General features: G+C 41.9%; 2 protein-coding genes across 2 annotated transcripts in view; one reads left to right on the forward strand and one right to left on the reverse strand.

Annotated features, from left to right (window-relative positions):
• The window catches only part of tanc1b (tetratricopeptide repeat, ankyrin repeat and coiled-coil containing 1b), a gene marked incomplete at its 5' end in the record, with an annotated part of 80582 nt that extends 67862 nt beyond the window's left edge, over nucleotides 1-12720 (forward strand). The window contains 10 exons of the mRNA XM_079230737.1: nucleotides 456-534; nucleotides 5421-5554; nucleotides 5817-5940; nucleotides 6081-6256; nucleotides 6429-6561; nucleotides 7244-7273; nucleotides 7397-7488; nucleotides 8049-8195; nucleotides 9795-9895; nucleotides 9996-12720. Of these exons, the coding sequence (XP_079086863.1) occupies nucleotides 456-534; nucleotides 5421-5554; nucleotides 5817-5940; nucleotides 6081-6256; nucleotides 6429-6561; nucleotides 7244-7273; nucleotides 7397-7488; nucleotides 8049-8195; nucleotides 9795-9895; nucleotides 9996-11616 (2637 nt within the window). The 3' untranslated portion in view covers nucleotides 11617-12720. The remainder of the gene's footprint in view (nucleotides 1-455; nucleotides 535-5420; nucleotides 5555-5816; nucleotides 5941-6080; nucleotides 6257-6428; nucleotides 6562-7243; nucleotides 7274-7396; nucleotides 7489-8048; nucleotides 8196-9794; nucleotides 9896-9995) is intronic.
• Nucleotides 12721-13209: 489 nt separating this feature from the next.
• LOC306747546 (WD repeat, SAM and U-box domain-containing protein 1) overlaps nucleotides 13210-26027 on the reverse strand; it is a gene marked incomplete at both ends in the record, with an annotated part of 13378 nt that continues 560 nt past the window's right edge. Inside the window, 10 exons of the mRNA XM_079230603.1 lie at nucleotides 13210-13361; nucleotides 13463-13597; nucleotides 17874-18050; nucleotides 20981-21010; nucleotides 21574-21680; nucleotides 22052-22092; nucleotides 22250-22283; nucleotides 22750-22843; nucleotides 24245-24331; nucleotides 25137-25324. Coding sequence (XP_079086729.1) covers nucleotides 13210-13361; nucleotides 13463-13597; nucleotides 17874-18050; nucleotides 20981-21010; nucleotides 21574-21680; nucleotides 22052-22092; nucleotides 22250-22283; nucleotides 22750-22843; nucleotides 24245-24331; nucleotides 25137-25324 — 1045 coding nt within the window. The remainder of the gene's footprint in view (nucleotides 13362-13462; nucleotides 13598-17873; nucleotides 18051-20980; nucleotides 21011-21573; nucleotides 21681-22051; nucleotides 22093-22249; nucleotides 22284-22749; nucleotides 22844-24244; nucleotides 24332-25136; nucleotides 25325-26027) is intronic.

Consider the following 26027-nt stretch of genomic DNA (forward strand, 5'->3'; position numbering starts at 1 on the left):
GCTATAGATTAAATCGGAGTACATCTTTGTTCTCAGTGAAGATGACTGAAGGTTTGAGCCGTGTATGTCTGAAAGCAGGATTCAGTGATTGCTGCCCAGGTGTGTTGCACACTTAAGGTTTATTTTGGCTTCCTCATTAGTTGTAATGGGATCCTGAGGCCCGGCTCAGAATAACAGAACTGGGCCAAGCTAAGCTGTCAACCCACATGTAGAAGGAGACCCCGTTAAAGTCAAAGTATTAATCAGATTGGACTCGACTCACATAACCTGGAGTGATTCAGGGACAAGTGGCTGTCTAGTCTGCTGTGATTAATTAAGAGGAATTTTCTCAACCAGCGGGATCCCATTTGTTGCTATTCTGCTCCAAAATTAGCATGTTGTATAACCTCTTAAAGATTTATTTGCTATCTTATGTTGAAACAGTATGCCATTAATCCAAGTTTCTTTTTTGGCAGGTTGTGAGAGGCTTGCTGGCATTGAATAATGAGCATGCTGTGCAAATTGATAGCCATGACACACTGTGGGGAGAGACAGGTATGTCTTCATCCATCTTGTTGCATTACGTGGCTCTCTTGTATCATCACCTGCTGTTTTAACATTCTGGACCTCACTGCTGTTATTGCATGCTGCAGTGGAGGTGTGTGTGTGTGGAGGTGTGTGTGTCTCTCTTCTGCAAAGTAATGCTCTCTGTTTGATGTGGAGCTCATCCCAAACGTGTGTGCATTTTTATGGCTGTTCCAAGTTCTCCTTTGCTTTCTGGTAAAAGCATTACTTGCTGTGGCTCATGTGGGTTTCTACTTTGAGTTTGGTCCACACAGCATTTCATCTGAACAATGATTTCCCAACATGCCGCTGTATTTCAGCTCTAGTATCCCTTGGTGCTCTATGTTAAGATATTTCTAACAGTTGGGACATTTTGAAGTTACTCTACCAGCTGTTGTTTGTATTGTAGACCCCATTTAGGTATAAACAAATTGCATATTGTTTATTATCCACTTAGATTTAGTTGTTGACATTAGCGGAACCTTTTTTTTAGGCGACTCGTAAGTTTGTTTTTCTGCCTGATTAAAGTTGATTGATGACAGAAAGTGAGAGGCAGAGTTTGCTTTATCAGGAGTAGATGTTGTGGAACCTGGTTGGTTGTGTTGTTCATGGCCTGTTCAAAGCCATTGAGATCAATGCAAAAAGCCATGTGGAGCAGCAGGGAACAGAATAAAGTCTGGATGCAGGAAGTGGCTGCCAGGTGTGAAACTGGGGGAAAAGAAAACTGAACAAAGTAGTCGAGAGCAATGTTTACTTTGACAGAAATGTCACTGTAATGATGTAACTGGCCAGAAGAATATGTATTCACACATGTGCTTTGTTGTTCCCTGTTTAAGTACTACACATATTTCTTAGACATTATCCAAGTTTCAGACAGTGTTAGAGCTGCAATATTTTTTATGAAGATTTTTGAAATATTGGATACGTTTGAAATGTTTGTCTCATCTTCAATGTGAGCTTTTGCTTTGAGAGCTATAAATGTTCATATCGCACCCCTTCTTGTTTGACAATAGTGTTTGATGCTTTTTTTTTGCATAATCATACTAGAATAGATTTTTTAGCAAAAGGAGAATTTTAATAATAGTCTCTTTATGTCTGTCTCAGTTTTAAGCCAGCAGGATTTAGCACGAAAAGTTTGGTGCCACAGGAATGTAGGTCAGCCTATTAGTGGAGAGGCTGTCCACAGTGTGGTTAACTGGTGCTTGTGTCCTGCAAAATGACTGCAGGACTTCAGAGCGTATTACAGTCCCGGGACAAAGAGTCGTCCCCCTGAAATATTCCTTTGTGGAGCCGCTGCTCTATTTCCACTGATGACTGGAATCTGTGTTCTGGTGAAATCGTAACACCTGCCTTCTTGTTGCTGAAAGCAAAAAGCATATGTAACCTGGCCATGGTTATTACTGTGGGTAATAGTAATCATACCCTTAACTTTACAAAGTGGATGTAAAATCACAGCCAGCACCCTCTTTGTATGCCTTCTAAAGTATTAAAATACTTTACAGGTAGCCATTGAAAGTTGCTGAGCTTGTGACTCCAAAACCCTTGGCACGACCGGATATTTTAATATTTCTGAACCCATCTGGCTGAATCTGTCATTTAAAACGAGATCCAGGCTGGGTTGTGCCTGCGGGGAAAAAAGGTGCATTTTCCGCAGACATATAATTAACATTGAGTGGTATATTACAGGTGGATATGCAGCTTAGAGGAGTTCACTACAGGCAGTAAAAAGGACTCTACCCATGTTCGCTGGATGCAAACAACAGAAATGATCAGTGCTGAGCAGCACTATATTCAATATCAGTTTCACTTCAAATCCCTTTTCTACCATCCAGTGTGCAGATTTAATAATCCAACCTGGCAACGCTCTGTTGCAGAGAATGACGAAACCGAAAAAGACCCTGCAATATCCCCTCTAAAACCGTCCATTCATCGCTGTCTCCAAAACAATTCTCCAATAACAACCTGTCTCTGAGAAGATGAATTTCATATTTAAAATTCAATGGAATATTACATCTTTATGCAAATGAGCCTCCTGTGTTTAAATAGAGGCGGATTGAATTGCACAGCTGTGGAAGCGCCGTCTTTTTAAAACCCCTCTTAGGATGCAAAACTCTTCAACGTTATGCAAAGAAAGGTAATTTACCTGCAAAGAATCATTGAGGTGAACGCTCAAGGCAAAGATCAACAAGTCCTTGTGTTGCAGGAGAGTAATCTTGCAATACTTTTGTTGTTTATATCCCCTGTGATGTACAGATGGGTATAAACCACCCTCTGTCTTTTTGTTAAGCATCTTAAAAATGAATAAATGTATAACAACTTCTGAAAAATGAAGTAGCCAGTGGGTACTTTGATACATATTATTCTTGTCAGTTGTTGTCATGGCAATAATCGTATTAAATGAGAACATATTTATTTTATTTGAGACAGGATTCCAATTTATTTTGGCATTGAGCATTTATTTGGTGGACAATGCTCGTCTTTGTTGAGTTTGCAAGTTCGTGCTGATCGATGCCCTCTTTCACGGGGTCTTAAGCTTGTGAACAAACTACCCACGGCCCTGAATACTGTAGTTAGAATGAGAAGTATAAGATGCTCCTGGGGTCTTTTCATCCTCTGTACAAGGCTCTGCTGTATTATTTCACATGTACAAAGAGCGCAAGTGTTCCTACTGTATAATAAGAGCACAGCATGAGCTAACCCAGGCAGCTATTTGTGGGTTTGCTCAGGTGCCTGGGGAAAAGATGCTCTTTATTCTCGCATCAAGTGACAAACACCTGCATTTTTACTGTGAGCGCTGAAGCCAACCCCGTGTTAGCTGATGAAAAGATATTTTGTTACAGGCTATATTTATCAGCGATTTGAAGAAAAGATTCTTCATCCAAACTCATGCTTCTAAACAGGAAGTTGATGCGTGAATAAATGCTCCTAAATAAATACGAAATGTAACTGAGCTGCAGAACATTTAGCTCCTTTCTTGTCACTGATTTCTTTCTTTCAATGAGGAGCAGTCAGATGTAAACAAAAACTTTTTTTTTTAGATAATAGAAATTTGGTTCACAGAGGGAGGAGGAGGAAAAGTTGTCTTGTGTGCTCAGTATAAATGCATTTCCTATGTAAAAGTCTCCAGGCGTAGCAAATTTGCCATTTTACGAATGACAAATCAATGTTTCAAAGTTTCCTTTAATATGTGGCCTGTAACCTTTTACATTTAATTCATTATCAAAGTATACTTAATTGAATGATTTATTAATTTATTAACTAAACTACTGATAAATTATAACATGAGCAAGCCCAAATTGAAAAATCCTCCTCTAATTCTGGTTACAAATGTATATGTAGAGCCTTTAATCAGTGTTGGTAGAACAGCTTGATGTTGTTTAATGGATCTCCAAAGTTCTTGTTAAAATGCCAGGTCACAACCTCTTCGTTGTTGTTGGTGGTATGTCTTGGGTTTCTCTAGCCTAGAAGTGAAGTGGGGGTGGATAAGGACATTATTATGTGTTTCCTTTGTAAATCCGTCTTATCAGATGGGGATTCAGAGTCTCCTCCTCAGGACACTTGTCATGGCTGTTTTGAAGGTGGGCTCCAGGAGGAGGCAGCGCAGAGTTGAGATGAGGCTGATGGATATCTTACAACACATATGCTAAGATAAAGTAAGGCAAGAATAGACAAGAAGTGGCGAGTCAAACTGAAACAATGTAGAAAAGGGAGCTCCTTCTCTGAAGAGCAGGAACGCTGAGATGCTCTAGTTTTAAGAAAAGTGTTCTTACTAACTCAACATGAAGATATGTGAATGTATGAAAATGGCACGCAGTGAGAACTCCTCAGAATACACTGCGTTATGTAAAGATAGGCGTCACTTTCAACATCAACAACTGCACAGCTGTTGATAGTTAGTTCAGTGTAACCACGGTGCTGCTAATGTTGCTCTCTGGAGCGCTAACACGGCCTAAATTTAGCCTCTCAAAATCATTGTTCTCCACTGTGCCGTGTGTATATCCATATTTTGAGCAGATGGAGGGCGGGGTTGTTTGGCTCTGACTGCTCATCCAGATGGATGATGTCAGTCAGATATGGAGGCTCAGCACCTTTAATCTCTCTGAGGTGAATATGAGAGAAGAGCTGTTCTGATTCTTACTCTGGATCTCACTCTGTTTTGACAAGCAGCGCTCATTTAAGACCGGCCCATCTGCTGCCGTATGCCAGCAGCAGCCGATTAACTGTAAGCGGTGAACATTTCAAGAATCTGTCTTTGATTTCTTCACAGACCCAAATACAAGCAAAATGATGTTTTCTTCTTCTTTTTGTTAGGAAGGAATTTGGAATCCAGTTAAATCGTGTTCTGGAAAAGATACAAAATATAAATAAGAACGGGTGTTTAGCACAATTGTTTTACTTTGTTATCTAATGTTTGTCTGGTAATGCGTAAAATCTCTCTGTACAAGGCCCTGGGGAGCTTAAGGCAGAATTCAAATGAGTTTAATAAGCATAGCGTAATTGTCTGTTTTTAAACCCAATTAGCGCTGAGCATTAGCCTGCTTTTTTCTGCTCGTCTTTGAAGAACAAGAGGGATTCTGGGACTGCAAACAGTATTGAGATCCAAGTCTTTCTCTTTCCACATACTTGGGTTACTAAAGAGCCTTGCTGTTGCTCGTGTACAGAATAAGTCTGTGTGTACTGTACATGTTGCCATTTTCACTAATCTTCTACCTATACAGCAGCCTATCTGGCTTAGTGTGGAGTGTGATGCTTTATATTCCTCTCTAATCTCACTGCTGTACGATAACCTCACTTTAAGTTGCTCCTCTGTACAGATCTGAATAAAGAAGTCAGGACTACTTCAGATCTTAACAGCTGCTCTTTCATCCTCTCTTTAGCCTTGACGGCAGCAGCCGGCCGGGGGAAGATGGAGGTCTGCAGCTTCCTGTTGGAGCAGGCGGCGGTGGTGCAGCAGGTCAACCGGCGGGGGGTGTCTCCTCTATTCTGCGCCGTCAGACAGGGACACTGGCAGGTGAGACACGCTGAGTTGCTCTTTTCAGCCAGACAAACTATCCCCCTGTACCCACAGCAATCACACCTCAACATGATCTTCCTCTAAGGAACAGTATGTGGTATTCAATTGTTGTCTAGGTTTATACGTCCTGCCCATAGAGCTGGTTCTGGTCTAATTGTTTCCCGACACGTGGTCATGGTCCCTGCCAAACAAACTGAGTTGAATGAGCTCAGACACCTGCATGTGTTTGATGCCTGTTCTCTGACTGACTGTTTCCTAGATTGCAGAGCTGCTATTGGAGCACGGTGCTGATGTCAACATCAGCGACAAGCAGGGCAGGACCCTACTCATGGTGGCCGCCTGTGAGGGTCACCTGAGCACCGTAGAGTTTCTGCTTTCTAAAGGTGAGCTTCAACATCAGCACCACAGAACATCCACCATTAATACCATCATTCACCAAGGAATTACAAGGCAGTGACTACGTATTGGCTGGATTTATTAACTTAACAGAATGAGTATTTAATGACTATTACTTGTTTTAAAGGTGCATCTTTGACTTCGATGGATAAGGAGGGACTGACCCCCCTGAGCTGGGCATGTTTAAAAGGACACAAGAAGGTTGTGCAGTTTTTGGTGGAGAAAGGTGCGGTCATCGACCACACAGACAAAAATGGACGAACTCCGCTGGACCTCGCTGCCTTCTACGGAGATGCGGAGATTGTAAGTGAAAATAGTTTCAAACGCCCCCAAAACACCGAACATCAACGCCACACTTCATTCGGCCTTAACTGAGAGCGTCCCTCGGCCATTATTGCACACATACCGTTCTGCATCAGGCCATGACTGTCAACACGGTGTTTCTGAGTGTTTAACTGTTGGTGCTCTCATGTAGGTCCAGTATTTGGTGGAGAGAGGAGCCGTGATAGAGCATGTAGACTACAGTGGGATGAGGCCTCTTGACAGAGCCATAGGCTGTCGCAACACGTCGGTGGTGGTGACTCTGCTGAAGAAAGGGGCCAAGCTGGGTAAGCACAATGCGTTTCCCATATGTCCAGGTGTGAAACTGGTACTGTAAAGGTTTGAGTTTGAGTGCTCGTCAGTTAGTTTACCACTTTGTCAGTCGTTACTCCTGTGGTCTATAGAAACAGTTTTTGGTTTGCTAAGTATGTTTGTTTTGCCTCTTTGTCAAGCTCCTTTCTGTCTGCTCAGTATCCCATGGTATAAGAATAAGATCAGACTAATTTTGTGGAATGTTCCGGGAAAAAAGCCTGTTTCCATTCCTGACTTTCACTCGCCGTTCAGCTTGTGTGCATGTGTGTGTGTGTGTGTGTGTGTGTGTGTGTGTGTGTGTGTGTGTGTCTGTATGCTCACTTTTACTCGTAGGTCTGTGTGTGCGTGTCATTCCTCTTCTCCCTCATGCTCTGCTTGGCTAATTTAAGAATGTGACTTATCACCTAAATGACATTCATAGAGCTATCTGGGTCTGCGGCTTATCTCCAGTGCACTCTGCCGTCTCAGGAAAAAAAAAAAGTCACGGGTAGAACCCATACATTTCTTTTTCAGCACAGTTTAAAACTTTTTCAAGTTGATTGGTCACAAAACACTTCACATCTTTTCCTTTCACTACAAATGATTACTCTTGCATGACCTCTTTTCTCTTCACTCTCTCCCTCCTAACTCTGTCTTAACTGCCTTCAATAAACTAAGGCTACAGAACGTCACCTTACGATCGATCAGGTACAATCTTTAGGTAACTTTACCTTGTACCAATTTCCAGAGAATACAGTGACCTGCTGTTGGCAACAGCAACAAAAACATAACACGCCTCTCGACTTCTCTCTTTCCCCTCTACCACCACAGGGAACGCAGCTTGGGCCATGGCTACTTCCAAGCCTGATATCCTGATCATCCTCCTTCAGAAGCTGATGGAGGAGGGAAACGTACTTTACAAGGTAATGTGCAACTGGAAAAAACACTTTCCTGCCTTATTGAAATGTTTCATGTTCCTAATCTGTCCAGCTGTACTTTTGTATTATTATTAGATGTCAGGCTTTCTCATATGGAAGGGAAAAAACATTGAACAATATAATTCAGTTCAGCACAACAATGAAGTGATAACCATTATTTTCTAGCTCAGTTTAATGCAGAATATGAATAGATGTGTATGTTCCGCACCACTTAACAAAGAAGCTATGATTGATGCCTAACATTTACGCTCGAGCTTATGGGAGAAAAGACAAACTTGTCAGTTGTGTGTGTGTGTGTGTGTGTGTGTGTGTGTGTGTGTGTGTGTGTGTGTGTGTGTGTGTGTGTGTGTGTGTGTGTGTGTGTGTGTGTGTGTTTTTGGTCTGATTCTCATATGATTGATGAGAAGGGGAGGCTCAAGTCAGAGAACAGCTTTGCAGGAGTATCTGGTGAATATCTCTGCCTTGCTTCTCTCTCCCCGTATTTTCCTTCTGGTTCTGTCCTCTTCTTCACTTCTTCTAATGTTTGCCCTCCATGTGTCCTCCAGAAAGGGAAGATGAAGGAGGCCGCCCAGAGGTACCAGTACGCCCTGAGGAAGTTTCCTAGAGAAGGCTTTGGCGACGACCTGAAGGCATTTAAAGACCTGAGGGTCTCTCTGTACCTCAATCTCTCCCGCTGTCGCAGAAAAACCAACGTAAGCCTCTCAAGAGACACTCAACTTTCTTTTTCTTTTTTCCTCAGCCAGTGCTGCTATTCTTAGCTCAATCCTTTAATGACTGTTTATACAAGGCATTTCACTCAGCAGAGTTGTATTTGTCAGTGAGTAATGAATATCATGGGGCATCAATATATTAATATTTGCTGATGAATACACTTTTCTTCTGGTTGTATTAACTATTTCAATAAAAACAAACTTAATGGCACACAACACTGAACAATAAGTAACGGATGAGAAAAAAATAAAAAATTAACAAATAAGGAGGACACTAAGTTGGAAAGCATATTTCCCTTCACAAACAAAATAATTAAAGAATTGTAGAAACAAATTTCCTCTTAGATTATTTCCTTTATACATCAGAAACTGTATCAAATGTATGTTAGTAATTATTAGTCCAGGCATCACTTTGAACCATTCAGCAAGACCTGTTTTTTGGTCTCTTGACAGAGAACAATCCATGAAGCAGAAAAAGATCCTGCCAGTGCACGTCCGAAAGTTATACCCGCTGGTAGAAGAGTCCAGTCTCCTAAAAATCACAGCTGGGGAGGTTCTTGCTTCCAGAAAATAAGAAATATTCTCACATGAATGAAGAAAAGTCCTGCTTTCACTTTTACACTTCCAACAATACTCGTCAATCATGAGTCCCATTTATTTTAAAGTGAAATGTGTTAACTGACCACCCAACGCCTGCCACTATGTTTGAGTTCAGATCTCTTTTTCCTTAAACGTTCACAGTAACTTTATAGAGTGTTTGCCATCATTTAATAAAACTGAAGCTGATTAGGCTTTCCTATGCGAATCAACGTTTTGAAATGTTTTAGGCAAAGATGAATCAGTGACTAGGACTCCAGTTTGTGAAATGAGTTGAGCATGTGTGGGCAGGGGAAGCTTGTTAGTGTTCAGATGGCAGCAGGGAGGAAGCTACAAGCCCACTGGGCAGTGGACTCAAATCTCCTCAAATCTTTTCAATTCCTGCATGTGCCGGCCTGTCTGCTCACTCAGCCAGAGTTTCTGTGCCGAGAAGAGATTTCACAGAATGATGAATTAATGACTATTGCAGAAGGACTGGACATTTAAACAATAACTGAAGAAAACGTAAGACTTTCTAAGCTGTCTCTGAATTTCTGCATAATTGTTTCTACAGAAAAGCTCTTCATAGAAGTTTGTTTACATAAGTCTCAGTCTAGTCATGAGTCTTAGTTATAAATCTAGCAGGAAGACGTTTGTAGCAAACCAGCTGATAATGTGATTACATCCCAAAAGCTAGAGGGAGATTAGGGGGAACAGGCACCATGATGTTGTCTATGGTGTGTTTCTACAGTAACAGCACCCGGGCATTGCCTGCCAGGCATTTTATTTCTTTACACAGAGCAAAACTGCTGGAGAGATGTGGCATATGTCGAATTCTGTCATCACTTAGTTTGAAAATACTGTTATTTCTTCAAAGCAATAAATACAACAATCAACAAAGACGAAACGTGTGTACTGTATATTTTAAAATCTTTAATTTTGTGATTGACATCGAGCTTGAATACCATCTGGCTAACTCATTTATTAATTCTGCTCTTCTTGTAGGACTTTGGGATGGCTGAGGAGTTTGCAACGAAGGCACTGGAGCTGAAGCCCAAATCCTACGAGGCCTACTACGCTCGAGCAAGAGCTAAAAGAAGCAGCAGGTAAACTATTGAGCACTGCTCCTGTGGTTGTTATTGGTGATTAATTATGCAGTCTGGTTCCGGTAACAATGTTTCCCTTCATTCTTTCTCCAATCCACAGGCAGTTTACAGCGGCCCTGGCTGACCTGCATGAAGCAGCCAAGCTGTGCCCCAATAACCGGGAAATCCGCCGTTTGCTGGCTCGAGTAGAAGACGAGTGTAAACAGATGCAGCGCGCTCAGACTAAAGGAGTCGCTGGAGCTGCAGCTGCTTCCAGCCAGGCTTCTGGAGGTCACGAGTCTGACCAGGAGCAAGACGACGGACAGGAAGACCCTTCAGAGCACAGCCTTGCCAGGAGTGTGGAAGGACAAAGAGACATCCTGGAGGAAGAGGAGGAGGACGAAGACGAGGAGGTTGATGTCTCGCTGCACGACAGACCGACTGAAGCCTGCTGGTCACAGAACAGTTATTCCTACAACAGAGTCTTACCCTCTGAGCCCGTCAGCAATAGTTTGGGCCCTCAGAGTCTGAGCCCCAGCTCACCGCCGGGCCCCAGCAGGCTGCCCCTCCACCGGTACCCTCGAGAGCACCGGGAGGCGCTGGCCCAACAGGGCCTGGTCCTGCAGCCAACCAAGCAAGCCCAGATAGTCAAGACCAACCAGCATATGAGCTCAATGCAGGCAGGGGGAGGGGCCGCGGGGGGCCGCGTGACAGGGGCCAAACCTCAATACGCTCCCTCCAGTCCCTTACCGAGCCGACACATGTCCAGTATCCTGAGGCCGGGCCCAGGCATCGACATCAGCCCTCTGCCGCTCCCAGCTGATGAGCCTGTGTACGGGAACCGCATGTCGCTGGCGGCTGCCTCCACCTCTACGGGCCACAGTTGTGAAAACGAGAGCCTTCATTCCTCCCAGGTTTCCTACTTATCCTGCAGCAGCTCCAAGGCTCAGGGCCAAGACCGGCTGTCTGTCCACTCTGCGTCCTCCCTGGATGGTTTGGCCTGCTCTGGTCCCGGACCTCAGGGCAACAACATTGACCCAGGAAAGGAAGGGATGTGCGGTGCAATAGGATCACAGGGAGGAGGAGGAGGAGGAGGCGGCAGCAGCATGCGCGTGTCCAGTTCCACCAGTAGCCTGGCGTCCAGCAGCAGCCTATCAGACAGCGGCAAGCTGGGACCTGACGTCCGCACCAAGATTTCTGACAAAACAAAGCACAGCCAACAGGCCAGTTCTGCAGCAGAGTACAAACCCAGACCCTTCATGGGCATCATTGACAAGACGGCACGCTTTCTCCAGCAGCAGCAGCAAATCCAGCAGCAGCAGCAGCAGCAGCAGCACCACGGTTTGCAAAGTTACCCGAGTCTGCATTCTGCGGGCCGCAGCTGGCTGAACCACTCGTCCGACAGTCTAGTGTGTCACAACATGTCGGCGATGGCCCTGCTACCTGTCGACTGCGAGATGCCTTACGCCAAAACAGTGAGCACTTACCAGGAGCAGCACAAACCTCCACCACCTCAGGGTGCTATGGCAATGAGTAGCTTACAAAACGGCATGCACGCCAAGGAATTCACAGAGAAGTTCTGCCAAGCTGCCAACTGTTACAAAGAGTCCAAGCCAGCACTGGCGATGCCGCACTCGTTCATGGACAGTAAACCCAAGCCGCCCGGCCTCGCCCGAGATAATCCTGCCATCCACGGAGCTTCAATGAAACCAAAGCGATCGTTTATAGAGTCGAATGTGTAGAGATGTTTGTTTTATCTTTCATACAGTCCACAGCGCACACAAACAAGCAAAAAGCTCAAGTGAAGAGTTGTTTAATTATTATTGTTTTAAACCAACCCCGAACACAATTGTCTCTTTTTGAGCCTTGCATGAAGTACAGTCTGCAAGCCGTTTGTTTTCCCGGTGTGAATACAGACTGCAGGCAGTGTACCGAATGCTCCAGATTTTTCTCCTCCCGACCCGTCGCTTGTGGCTGTCTGCTTCTGTTACATGACAACATGTCGGCCGTCATTCAGCCAAGCTGGAGACATTGCACTGAAGGAAGTATTTGGACATGTAGTGTACAGTCCTCATCAACGCAACGTGACAATGAGCACTTTATACATACTTAGGCCGCGCAAGTGCTTAAACAACATATTCAGTTATTACAGACCAGTTTATGGTGAGTGAAATGGGGTTTGAACTGTGTTCATTACGCCCATGGTGCTGAGAGAAGAGAGATAAGGAAGAGGAAAGTCCTCAGTGAAGGTGTAAGAAAGTCTAAAAGGACGGGCATTCCTGTGTTTTACGAAGGATGTTATAGATCCTCTTGTGTATATTATATAAATATGTATTTGTCCTTCTTTTCTGTGAAGATCTATGTTAAGTGTATTGACAAATTGAGACTTGTGTATTTTGAGTTTTATGCACAATGTTGTTTAAAAGGTGTTAAAGGTTCTTAAAAAACATTTGTTAAATGTGTTTGTACATTATATAAATCACCATTAACTTTGAATTGAAATCCGTTCTGTATCAGCTTGTTGTTGCTGTCTAGTTTAATTTATTTACAGCGCCAATGGCTTCGTTAATTGTAAAAGCAATATATTTTATATAGTTATTTTTGCACAGCTAATAAGACATTTAATGATTCTCAATAACGTTGAGTTTAATTGTATGCTACAATTGCAGTTTATATTACAGAAAAACAGTTTTGGGGCCGGTGCCATCCGCTCTATTTTAATATGTACGTTAAATGCAATTGTTGCCATGTTTTCAGTATTGTGAGCTTTATTAGCTGTGATCACATACTGTAATAGAACATTACTGCCATAGCCACCATGGGAGAGAGAAATAAAGACCCACTGAGGAACAAACTAACAGGTCTGCTGACTTTTATTCTCAAACACAAGTCTGCCCAAGTTAAGAGGAATTGATGATCGTCATGAGCCTAAAGAGGAGCGTAAACATTATATGGCCAATAAACTAAATGCGCCACTGTATTGAACAGTGGCGCATTTAGTTTATGAATTAGAGAAAATGCGTTATTTCAAATTCAGTTACATAGTGTTGCTTCAAGTGATCGTATCATTACATATACAGTATAATAAAAATGCCTTACAATTAGCAGGTATGCAGATATTTTGCTAAACAGGACTCTTTACTAAGTAAGTAAATATCTGTTAACTTATCTGAGCTTTTGGATTCTGATTATTTTGTACTGAGTTGCACCATGAACACATCTTTATTATCAGTAATTACTCAATGATAAATAGAGCACTTCTTATTAGATGAGCAGTTCCAGTATAACGATAACATTCCTGTTTAGTTGGCTAACAAGCTAAAATGAGCTGCTGTCTACTTGCTCTGCTTCCATCGTGTTATTGCCATCTTCAGAGCCCTGTTGGGGGTCAGGAGCGTGGTCTGGAGGAGCAGGTTCGTCATGGGGCTGCTTTTGTTTTTGCCCCTGACCCAGCTCTCAATGGCTTCTCGCTCGTAGGAAAACCCATCTGTGGAGCAGACGCACATTGTGATGCCTTACACACACACACACACACACACACACACACACCGACACAATGGGCAGGTTTCTCTGCATTTGCTGTCTAACCTGCAGCGATGACTGGATCCTTCATCAGCTCTCTGGTGATTGGACACAGGAACTCATCTGGGGCAGCGGAACCACTCGGCTCCGCTTTCAAGGCCTCGATTTCCCGCAGGAGACGACCGCGGAGGCCCACCGACTCTGAGAAACCAACACACCGTTTAGTAAAACTGGTACTTGAAATACATGCAGTGCAATTTCTCATAAGACTTGAAACGTAGTGATGCAAAGATGATTTGTATCCATTCCTCTACTGACTGTGTGTTTATTAATAATAATAATAATAATAATAATAATAATGATGATAATGCATTTCTTTTCTACCGCACTTTTCTTTCAAAAGAATCTCAGAGTGCCACAGAGCCAATATATAGTAAAACACATTAAAACATAGTTAAAACAAACTATAATAAAAAATAAAGTCAAAAACGCCTTCTTGAATAAAAAGGTGTTTAGGCCAGCCTTAAAAGAGTCCAGTATTTAGTATCTTTTTTAGTGTTCTGATAATATAAATCCTTATATTCTGCAGATATTCTCCATTACTCTTCATGCCTATTAAAGTTCAGGTTAGCGAGGTCAGTATAACACAGCTATGCAGCTGGAGTTGGTTGTGTCTATGAAAGGTCCAGTTCTCAAGGGAAGTCAGTCACACGCCTGCGCACTTCAACACTCACAACTGTTTATCAGTATGTTGACATTAGTGAAGCAGACGGGTCGTTGCACGGTCCAGTCTTGTGAGAAAAGATGAGAACACGGGATTCTCCTCCTCTTGACAGGATAGAGCCAATCAGATGTTAGGACGAGGCGAGACGAACCTGTGACGATAACCTGTGTATGAAAGGCCCCACTTCCGTTTGGGGGGCAGTGGTTCTGGACCCAACCTGCGTGTTGGCTGTACCACTCACTGCTTTTGCAATTGCAGCGCTGACTACTTTGCTTGTGATCATTTAGTAAATAAATATAGAGAACGAGAGAAGTTGTTGAACAGAGTTCTTCTGGAGGCTACACCAGGCATCCAATAATTAGCACGCATTAACAGTTCTAAATATGTGTTTTTCCTGTTGAACAGAATCAGCGACGTCACTCGACAGACTGCCTTTGTCCTCTCTCTGGCCTCTAAGATAAAACAAAGGCAGGAATAAATCTGGACCTCCACGGAATCAATCTGTGCCCAGACACAAAGCGCCAGACATGTTTACTGCGTGATGATTGCCTCACAACTCATGCAAGGTGTCTCCCCTGAGGAGTTTGTGTGGGTTGTAGTTTAAAAGTTAACATCTCATTATTCTACTCAGAAAAATAAAAAAATATGTAAGAAGGGCCAAAGGAGGAACAAGTTGCTCTCACACAGCTGCATGTCCCTGCCCACTGACAGCACCCTTTGAGTTTGTCATCAACTGCAAATTTCCCCACCTGCTTGAATGGAGGGAGGACTTTTACAGCCTCATGATTGGTGTGTGTCCGTGTGTAAAGCGGCAGCTCAGAGATACGGTGAATGAGAGCAGGTGCAGTAGAAACTCATTCAGACCAGCTTTTTAAAATCCTGAAGAGATTTTGTCTCAAATATATTGTTTTTATGCACAAGAAACATGACTTCAGAACGCAGTTTAACAATTCTATTGAGCCAAGAGATATTCTGTAAATGTATCCGGTAACTAGAGAATCCTTCCTATCGCACTATTTCATGCATTTCCACATATATCATATTTCTATGATACTTGCAATATTTCACGGTGTAGTTTCAAACTGCTAGACATGTAGTGAGACGTTCTCAATAATATATCATGTTCAGTTTTTTAAAACATTCTATCTTCAAGGGTATAACATTAGCAGTTGAATTTAATAATATATATCTACTTCATTCTGGTATTTTTTTGGGGGGGGAAGAACATAAAAAATGTAAGCGTAAAAATGTCTTCATTATTTTATCTATTCCGTTAAAAACCTTTTTTTTTCCTTTTTTTAATTTAATAGTCTCAGTTTAAAAACTACTGGAATCAACCCATAACATATCCACCAATACAGAATGTAATCCCCGCCATGTTACTAAAAACCCTAAATTCCCCCAAAAAACACAGACATGATGACTCAGTGTCCTCAATGGTCGCTAGAGTTTCTGAGCTGTATTGTGTTTGTCATTGATTGAAAAAACATCTGGTTTTAGGTTTGGAAATTATGTCAAGAATGCCAAAACAAAAACGACAGTATGACGTAAAGATGGATTTGATGACAAATTGTACTTTTAACACATATGGAAGAGGCTTCTGTATATATGTTGTATATTTTTGTTTAGAATACTAAAGTATGTCTAGTAGTTTGCATTAAAGTTTTTGTGAACGTGTGCACTCAAACTCTTTCCCCAATACTGTAGGAGAGAGTCATGAAGCATTCAAGTACACGTGACAAAGACTGGCTACCTCGATGAACTCGGTGCCTTCAACATCCTGCATTGCACTTTAAAGTAAAACAGGAAGCAGTGGAAGCTTGCAGTCACAATCATAAATACCTTGAATCCTACAGGAAAAGTGATGTTGCTTAATCAAAATGTCTTCTCCCAATGAAACACGAGGAACCTATTAGGACCCTCTATTCGATAGAAAAACGGCACTTAACAGCTCTTTAAGGGTTAAGATTTCCATAAGTTCCCACATATTTCATAAGGACTGAAGCCGTTAGTACTATACGGTCCACTTTACATTTAGATTGATAATTTGATGAGAGGCTACAATAAAACTGCAGAATAAGGCTGTCTCCACAGAGAAACACTGAATTATATCCGAGAGGAACTACCCCCCACCCCCACTTACTCAAAGATTCATGAATATTTCATTAAGTAAAGTGAGCTTGAATCTAATTTTCTGTGCGTGTAAGTGTGTGTCTAAGCACGCATACTCATTTTGAACAAACAGCATGCATGATAAATGATAGCTGTTGGTTGCACAGCCCAAAAAGGACATGAAATGTGGCAATCTGCTGTTTCCTCAGTCCTTATTCTGTGGTAATGATGAGAGGCTTGGTCCATAGAATAGAGCACAACAACCATAGAGCATAACTAAGCAGCATGCGAGGGAAGTCGGCTGTACTGTTTGTTTTTTTTACTGCGTCTATTGCTGTCCAATTAAAGCAAACAACAATAACCAGAAGGGCGTTTCTACTGTGATTAAGGGCGGGCCTGTGATGCAGCTAGTTACATGATTACAGTCGGCACAGAGCACCGTAATCAGAATAAAGACGGCTTTTCTGGGCATTATGGCATTCATGCAGTGTGTCAACTGTGCTGAGTTTTCCTCAAAACTGTGTGGGGAAATAAGAATTCAAGAAACTAACTGTGCTGGAATATTAGCAAGAAAGCACACACACCAAGGAGACGAAATACAAGCTTAACAATGATTAAAATGTGTCATTTCAACGGAAAAGTTATTAGATCTTAATTTGCAGTGAAGATGTGTGAACATTTAGCAAATATTTGACCAGGTGTGCATACATAGAGTGTATGCACACAGTGTGTGATGTGGGAAATAAGGTGAGAGATCAAAACACATTTTTGCAGTCTGGATTCATAAGATGTCAATTGAAGGTGCATTTATAAATTATGTATTATCAATAATATTGTTTTCACTGTGTTTTATTCTTTTATTGTTAAACACTTTGTATACTCTATTTAAAGGGTTTAAAATAAAATCATAGAATCGTTGATGATTATGATATGGTTCCTGAAATATTCAATAATGGTTGAATTGTGTAATAGATAGTAATGCGCATAACGGGGGCACAGGTGTGAATCTTATACAAAGGATGCCTGGACAAATTGGTTTTACCCGTAAACCTACATCATTTTGGACATCTGGTGCCAGAGTTATCAAAAGATAACAACATTTATGAATCAACATACATTTCCTTTGTTTAATGTGTATAAAAACGGAGGTGTAAAAACCCTGTGAGAAACCAAGTAAAGTAAGTGAAACATCGATGCTCGTGTCTGGACATTGTGAGCTACTGTACTCTGCTTGCCTCCTGGCTGCAGTTTGAACAGTGACTTTCCACACCGAGACCTTGGACGACCCTGGAGGGACTAATCTTATTTTCAGAGGGATTATCATTGTTTGTGACGTAAAGGTCATCCCGTGGGGTACTGTCCTCCCAGCGTGATTTTTGATTGTATAAGCAGATAGAAACGTTGCAGCTCCACGTCCCTAAATCAGATCACTGTTTGGGGAAGAGTTGTGAGGGAGAAAAAAAAGCGTCAATAAAAAAAAAAAAAAAAGCGGCTTATGTCATGCTATCCAATTGAAGCTTGTCATGTTTTAGGATCAAACAGTAAATCCCCACACAAACACTGAGTCCCAGGGTCCCTGTGCGTGCGTGTGTGTGTACTGTACACTAATGTGCGTGATTGTGTTTTATATTCCGTCCTCACCAATTCCCAGCTCTGCTGCTGTTTCCTTGTTCAGCCGGCTGAGCTCTGCTCCGTCGATGTTGTTGGCTTTAAAGACGCTGACGAGCTCCTGCAGTCTTTCCTCGCACAGCCAATTCTGCACATCCTCCTCCGACCAATCAGCCACCAGCAGCCTGGAGTGACCCGGCAACTTCCTTCCTGCAAAACGCACAACAGGAAGGGAGCAAGTGCCCTGCTATTATAACCCCCATCTCCTCCCCATCTCCTGAAACTAAACTTATCTGATGTAAACAAACGATTTCTCTTACACTCCACAGAAAAGGACACACTCCCTTTGCGCTGATAGGGAAGTGACAATTACTTTACTGCACACAGATCCCTGACCTCGCATACAAGCATGTGATCTACTAAAGAAAATAAAGTTAATCCCAGGGTTGTGTTACTTCAGATTGTGCCAGCATGCAGCTCATCAACCTTCACACGCCACTATGCGAGTGAGCGACTATCATTTATCGTATGAGTCCCAGACAAACTGGCCTGTTGTGTGCCGGCCTCGCTAATGACACCTCTCGGCAGCCTCATGGTCCCCATCGCCCGCCATTATCTGTGTCGAGCATAACCCTGAAGCCTGGGAGGTGTTGCTCATTACCGCGCTAACCACACGTTAGGTCGACCCCCTTCACACCTCTTCCTGCCACCGCTGGCCGAGACAATTCTCAATCAATGCATATTTTCCTCCAAAAGAGATTGTGGTTTCGATAACCCCCTCAAAATATGCCTCCACCTGAGATTGAGTGAGGTTTTGCAATTGAAAAAAAAGACACTCCTCACCTCAAAATGTCCCCTGTCCTGTCTTCCTTATTTAGGGCTGTTGAATAGCATGACAGCCAACGCAAGGTTAGGATTTGCTTTTGGAAAATATAAATGTAAATATGCTAACATGCTGATGTTCAACAGGCAATCCTTACCATCATGTTTACTATCTTACTTTACCGGTAAGCATGCTAACATTAGCACTAAATACATAGTCCAGTGTTGTTTTACCTTATTTGGCGAGAGTGCAACTCTTTCAACATAACTCATGTCCCAAGCACAGTTACACCGAGTGGAAATACACACTTATCTGCACGAAAGAGAGCAGAGTAACACCACCTCCTCTCTGCAGCCCTTGAGTGTGGAGTCTCCCAGTCTAGGAGGCTGAGTCATGGAATCACTGTGCCAAAATCATGAAAACCTCATAGAGCTTTACTGCAGACTGCTCAGACGTTAGTGTTTAATCACATGGACAGATGCACATATGAGGCCCTCTTCATCATCTATCTGACCATTTTCTGTCGCTTATCCTGGGCCGGGTCCTGGTGGCAGCAGGTTAGGCTAAGTATTCCTCATCCCTCTCCCCAGAATCGTTTTCCGGCCTCTCCTGGGGGAGTGCAAGGCGTTCGCAAGCCAGATGAGCTACATAATCTCTGGAGATTGTTCTTGGTTGACACTGGGCCTTCTATACCATCCCCATTACTCACAGGATAAGACTGGAGATGTGGAGACTGCTCTATTTTTCTTATTGCCAACAAATCCCATGAAAAGACAACAAACAAGTACGAGCAAGTATTGTTTGTGCAGCTAAAGATTGATCGCTTATTCCGCAGTGTCATTGACCTCTATTAGTTTCCAAAAATCACATTGCAATTGCACTGCAAAAACAGTTTGGTGATAATAATTGTGATATCTATGGAAAATCTTTAAAAATAATAATAATGATATCAATTAATTTCATCTTTAACTTTGTTTATTGTGAATTTTGTCTCTTTTTGGAATACTAATTACAAGCGAAATAACAGTTTGTCATAAAAGAGGTAGGATAATAAGTTAGGATAAAAGTAATTCAAAACCAATAGTATAGTAGGTTAATTAGAGTATGTTATAAAAAGTGACATTAAGTAATATGTAAACTAAAGTCAGTGTGGTCAATAAAAAGTAATTTAATGATGTAATAAAGTCACCGTACAGTAAGTTATACACAAAGTCCTAGAATAGTATGTCATAAAGTATATAAAGAGTCATAGTATAGGAAGTCAAAATCAATATCATAGTTTGTCAACAAAGTTAGAGCATGCTGCCTCCAGTTCTCAGCTAACCCTCCATGAACACAGGTGTTTCCAATCACTCTGCTGATTAGACTTCTGCTCAGGTTAAAGCTAGCTGGCTGCTATTGGGAATTGCTTGACCAAACTTTACACGAATAAGAATGATAACTGGGGAGGTTGTCCGGCCTCAGTAGGTCCAACAAAACTTACGGGAGAGTTAAGGAGTCAATCAACCCAAGTCTGTTGTTTATAGTTGCATCCTCCACTGCACTGTATTTTTTTTATTCAGTTTTGTTCCATTTTATTTTTAAAATCTTATTCAAGTGGCTGTTCATAGTGTCTTAATGTTTATCTTGTTTAAAACACGTTCATAGTCTTGTTTAAAGGTGGTAAACTTGCATAGATAACCTACAGCTAGCGGCTCAGCAGAGCTTTGAGTTGTGTGCTCATATCAGCAGCTAACATGCTAATGTTTAGCAGATATCATGTTTACCGCCATCTTAGTTAAGCATTTTAACAGTTGTTTCTAAGGGACTAAACATGGAGTACAACTGTAGCTGATAGGAATGTCATTTGTTTTTAAAGTATTTAGTCAGACAGCCAACATATTCTTCTTCTAAATCCTGAAGGGAAAGAGAACGGCGGCACCAATCAGAGTCACAGTGCTGGCTAACGCCTACTGTGCCCATATGCTTTTTTAAATTACTGAAATGAGGCATATTTGTGATGCATTTATAACAATTCAGCAGGAACAAATGGGCTTGGGAAGGTGTTAAGAGATGAACCAACATAGTGTTGTTTTAGTCTTTTAATGGGATTTCTTGGCATTAGAAACAAATTGAATAATGGCAGCCTTATCCTTTAAAGCCAGGCAGTTTTTTTTTTGCATCCCCATTAGCAATATAGCACCTTTAGGTTTCTATGGGTTCACACAACCAGACATTCAGAAGCTATACAAACATGATAAACAGTGGGTTTTTAGCTCAGAGTGATGTGAATAACTGAAGATTTCTAGGGGCAAAACAGAGGAAAGCAAGTATTTACCTCGGCACACGGTCGGACTTGATTCAGCGGCTGCAGAAAAACATAAAAGAGAATAACTTTAATATGTGAAAAAGAAAAAATAAAGATGAAAGGAAAGGGGGGATAGAGAGAAGGAGGTAGAGGCATAAAAAGGCAGATCTTCATTGAGATGGAATTTGCTTTGTCAACATCAACCTGACTAATGGCAGATGGGAAGTTGCCCTGATGAAACTTCAAAGCCTCCAGATGTCTAACGATTGCACCTTATCATTTAGTATTCCTAATGTTTTCTTTCATTTGGGGTTGGAACTTTCTACTTTTTTGTGTGTTTTTAAAGAGGATTCACAACAGCTCTCTGAGGCTCAGTGGTACTTTGCCCTGCTGCACCAATAAACATCAATGACAATTCCTCCTCTAGACACTGCAGCCAGACAGCAATACACATGTAATAGGAGCTTCTCCTGCTGGATATCTCCCAAAACACTCTTTAGGGAGGCTTTGCTGCTCCAAATGGCTCCTGGGCTTTCAACCACTGCTAACAGTCTGTTAAAAAAAAGTGGAGTGATTGTGCATTTGAAGGCGCCAACCTAAACAATTTCATGTTAAGTATTTACCAGTTCTGCTGACTTCATCTCCTATTCTCCACACGATTACGGTTCGGTCCATAGAGCCAGTTGCAATCCACGGCATGGTGGGAGACAGAGCAACAGCAGTCACGTACCTGCAGGGAGGAGGGAGAGGAGCAGAAATGTGAAGGGCGTGTGTGACAGACTAAAATTGGCACCGGAAGAGATCGGCTTTAAAAGTCAGCTTCAATCCACCCTTAATAAAATATAAATTAAAATCCAGTCTTAGATCGTAGTGCATCTTAAATCCTTTCAAGCACTTCAAAGGGCTCTGCTGGTGTCCACCTGCGGTGCCACCTCAATGACTGTCTGGAAAGCAGCGCTACAATATATTCTTTTGCATCACTGCACCCAATGCTTCTGGGATAAACTAATCAGGCAAAAAACACATGTTTTGATCTGAAACTTTTGCCATTTGTCCAATAGGCGCAGAGATTGCATAGCTGCGGGAGGTCAGGTCATTTACCTGTCATGCTGCTTCAAAGTCTGGAGCAGGGTTCCCAGCTTCTGTAAACAAAGAACAAACAAACAGGGACAGAACAGGAACGTTTGGGATCTCTGTGTTTACAGTAGTTAGGATAAAATATTTAGAAACGTAGTTAACTGAAGCAGCAAAGCCAAACAAAAAAACCTGCCTTCTTAGTTGTTTTTGTGCTTTACTTACTGCATCATATACTGCAACACTTTTATCCACCGAACTGTTGAATAATTTGGGTAAAGTTATTTACATAATCCATATCCATGCATTTGCATTACAGAATGAACAAAAAAAATGGATTCAAACAAAAATACACAGATGATTAAAATGTTTAACAGCTACAAACACAGATTAACTTCCAGTATGTTTGAATTAAAACCAGAAACACCAGAGGGATGTAAACAGAAGTTTAAACACAACTAAATACACTCCTCCTGTTGGCCTGCTGAAGAAACAGCTGGATCAGTGCTCAGCAGTGGCATCTGCTGTTTACAGCACAGACAAAAAGGAGCATTTAAAAACATGGGAGGTGAGATTAATTTAAACCTAATTTGTCCCAAATGAGCAAATGATTTCACAGCAAAAAATAAATAAGTAAATATTCAGTTGGCAACACAGAAGGTGTTTATTAGAGCTGCACACGTGTGAAGAGGAGTTGTGTGTGTGTGTGGTGACGCGTGCGTTACCCCGAAACGAGCAGCTCTCCATCAGACGAGAAGGCACAAGACAGAACTGGAGCCGACTGGCTGGTGAGAGTGTGTAGCAACGTCATGACACAGGCTGAGGTAAACAACAAACACATGTTTACTTACATGAATTACATTGACTATTCATTTCCTGGAGACTTTCCCTAACCCCTACCTGCCTTGAAATGAGTCTTAAAAAGGTAACCAAAGTTGGGAATGCCACACACCACACACTTTTTTTTGCTGGTTTAAAGCTGTGCCACCTGCTGACAGCTGCTTGGGAACAGAAGATTTTCTTTTTTGCAATAAACCTGAGACATGCGCAGCTTAAGATACAAAGACACTTATGAGAACAGAGTAATAATTCATTGTGCAATAATTCTATGTGCCAAAATCAACTTGTCTGTAGCAGCATCTAAATTGTTCGCCTGTAAATATACATGTATTACATTAAACCTCCCTCTTTTCCATTAGAGTAAAAAGGCTGTTTTCAGGTTCTGTGGAAGCTTAATTTGTTATTCGCATGCATATTCATGATGTGAAGTACCCTTACCTCTCAGTTAGGGAAAAAACTCAAACGTATAATCAAACATCAAAACTGACAAACATCTAACCGCACACTTTAGAAAATGAATTAAATGAGATGTGTTATCGAGAGGTGTGCTGCTTGGTGAAAGCGAAAGGCAACAAATTTGCCCGAATAAGACCATTACATTTTTATATGGAAGAATAAAAATATCTGCAAACACAAAGTAAGCCCGAACAAGAAAAATGCTCCATACAGACAGAACTCCCAGGTTCAAAATGTTCCCCTTGCTTCCCTGCATGATCTATGCTTGAGTCTTTTTTTTCTGTTAAAACAGAGGAAGAGGGGCTGAAGCATGCACTCCTTTTTAAAAAGACAAGATAAATGCACATCTCAGAAAGGCAGCCTCATTGAAAGCTCCTCCAGAGAATGTGGAGAAAAAAAAACGAGGACAGACATTGTTCTGCGTCTTTCTACAAGCTGCGCAGAGATGAAAAATCCCCGTGGACCCCAGTGGGTCATCATGTGGGACACATCTCATCCTCCCTAGAAACGCTCGTTACCACGGCAACACTACTTGGGAACTAACTACATGGCATGATCAGATACTAAACGAAGATACAGTCCGGTTACACAATCATGGACGAGATGTCTGTTTCCTGCTGTAGGCGGTACAAGAAATTGATGTCACAGTGGATATACGGTGTGCACCTGTATCCTCTCCCACTCGTCTCCACACTGTCCTCTGCAGCTGCTGTATTTCAGCAGAATGTCTTAAAGTGATCCATTATTAATGAGTCGGGCTGCCGCTGATTTATTCCACACACTAATAAAATTCCTCTATTCTGCAGAACGATTTCAAGGTTAAAGCAGTCGGCAGGTTCTCTCAGTCTCAGCTCTATCCTCCATCTCACGTGGGAGAGAGAAAGAGGCGTTCGGTTGAGGAGGCATGCAGAGGGGTCGGCCTACCTGCCCCTTCACGCTGGGAAACAATCCAGACTTTCAGCTGGCTGTCCTGTCCACAGGAGGCCAGTCGAAACTCCACACAGCAGCCATCTGCAGAACAAAACACAGCCGCGTTCCTCTTTCTGAATGTTCGCGCTCGACTGACTACAATAACAAAAGGAGACAAAAATCTTCTGACGGACGGTTTGTGAAGTGTTACAGCGAGCATCTTTTGCACCGTGTCTGGCATAAATATAGTGTTTGGATTAAAAGGAGATTTCCATTATTATTTACCTAAAGTGGCAAATGTACATTTTTGATTCATGGATACAATGCAACAGCTTATTTTTAAGTTACTGCTAAGTGTGAAGGATTTCAGTTTTATCTGTGATTTAATTAATGTTGTGTAAGATGAACTAGAAAAGCCAAAACAAAATCTGTCACAAACAAAATGATTAGTTCACCCAAAATCACAAATACTGCGAATAACAGTTGAATAAGTTGAACTACCATCTATTGAAGAAATAGTGCAGATAAAACCTGTCCACAGTGACCAAGATAGTGTTCTGTTCACATAATCTTTAAATCTACACACTATTTGTATGATTAGTCAATAGCATCTGATCAATGAAATGTTTGAAGTCTTCAAACTGCTTGTTTTGTCCAAACCCCAAAGATATTCTGTTTATGATGGTTAACAGCAGGAAAAAGCATCAGTGAACATGAAACACATGAAAGAAGAGAGCAGGTTTGGCTTTTTGCTTGATAAATGTCTTAATCAATAATAATAATAATAAACCTTTCAAAGCATCAACAAGCAAACCACCTACCTGCATGTCTAGACACCACTAGTGAACATAAATTAAAATATGTTGTTGATTTGGGTGAACTGATCCTTTAAACACTAAACACTCACCGACTTTAAACTGCGGCGCGAAGCTGCAGCAGGTGACCCCCAGGTCATGGGCGTCCTTCTCAGCATGCAGGAGGTTGATGTTCGCATCCCACAGCTTGAGGTCTCCGAGGGTGCAGCCGGTCACAAACATCTGGCTGCAGGGAGTGAAGCAGCAGGCCACAACACTGGCCTCGCTCACCGCACTGCACCTGTAATAGACATGTTAGATATGCACATTGGGTTAGAGTAGTTATGAACAAGGTTTACTTTGTAGGGTGTAAAATAAACAAGGAGCAGGAGTTCATGATCCCGGCTTGAACTTTGGCTTAACATTTGGATAAAGTTACAGAGAGCTGTACTGAGTTTAGCAATATCAATTTAAAGCACCCGTGAGAGCCTTGAGGGTGCTTGTAAAAGCTGAAATCCTCAGATGACGAGTTTTATTAACATATTTCATCTCAATTGGTTAATCTTGACAATACATGGTCGAGCTGTTGGATTCATTATGAGACTCTTTTGTTAAAGCCGCCTTAATGTAGCAGCGAGTGATTCAACTCTGATCTTTCTTTACAATATTAGTTCTGTTAATTACAAACTAGGCCTGATGTAGGATTAACCAAACCAGGGCGGAGAAAGTCAAATGGAGTTACAGATGTTTTACGGCCAAGAAAACATGACTTATTGTATGAACCATTCAGTCTATGTTGTGAACAATAGGGTTCCAAATGAATACAATATGTTCTGCCAAGCATGTTTTTATCATTTATTCCTGCGTTTCATCTGTGCTTCACTCCCTGGTTTGAAGTGGACGTGACTCTATTAAATAATCACTTGAAACATGTGTTACTCTGTGCACTAAAAGATTAATCGAGAAAATAACCCACACAGATTCGCAGAGTTTTAAACCGTGAT

The sequence above is a fragment of the Taurulus bubalis genome, assembly GCF_910589615.1.
Source record: "Taurulus bubalis genome assembly, chromosome: 15".
NCBI lineage: Eukaryota > Metazoa > Chordata > Actinopteri > Perciformes > Cottidae > Taurulus > Taurulus bubalis.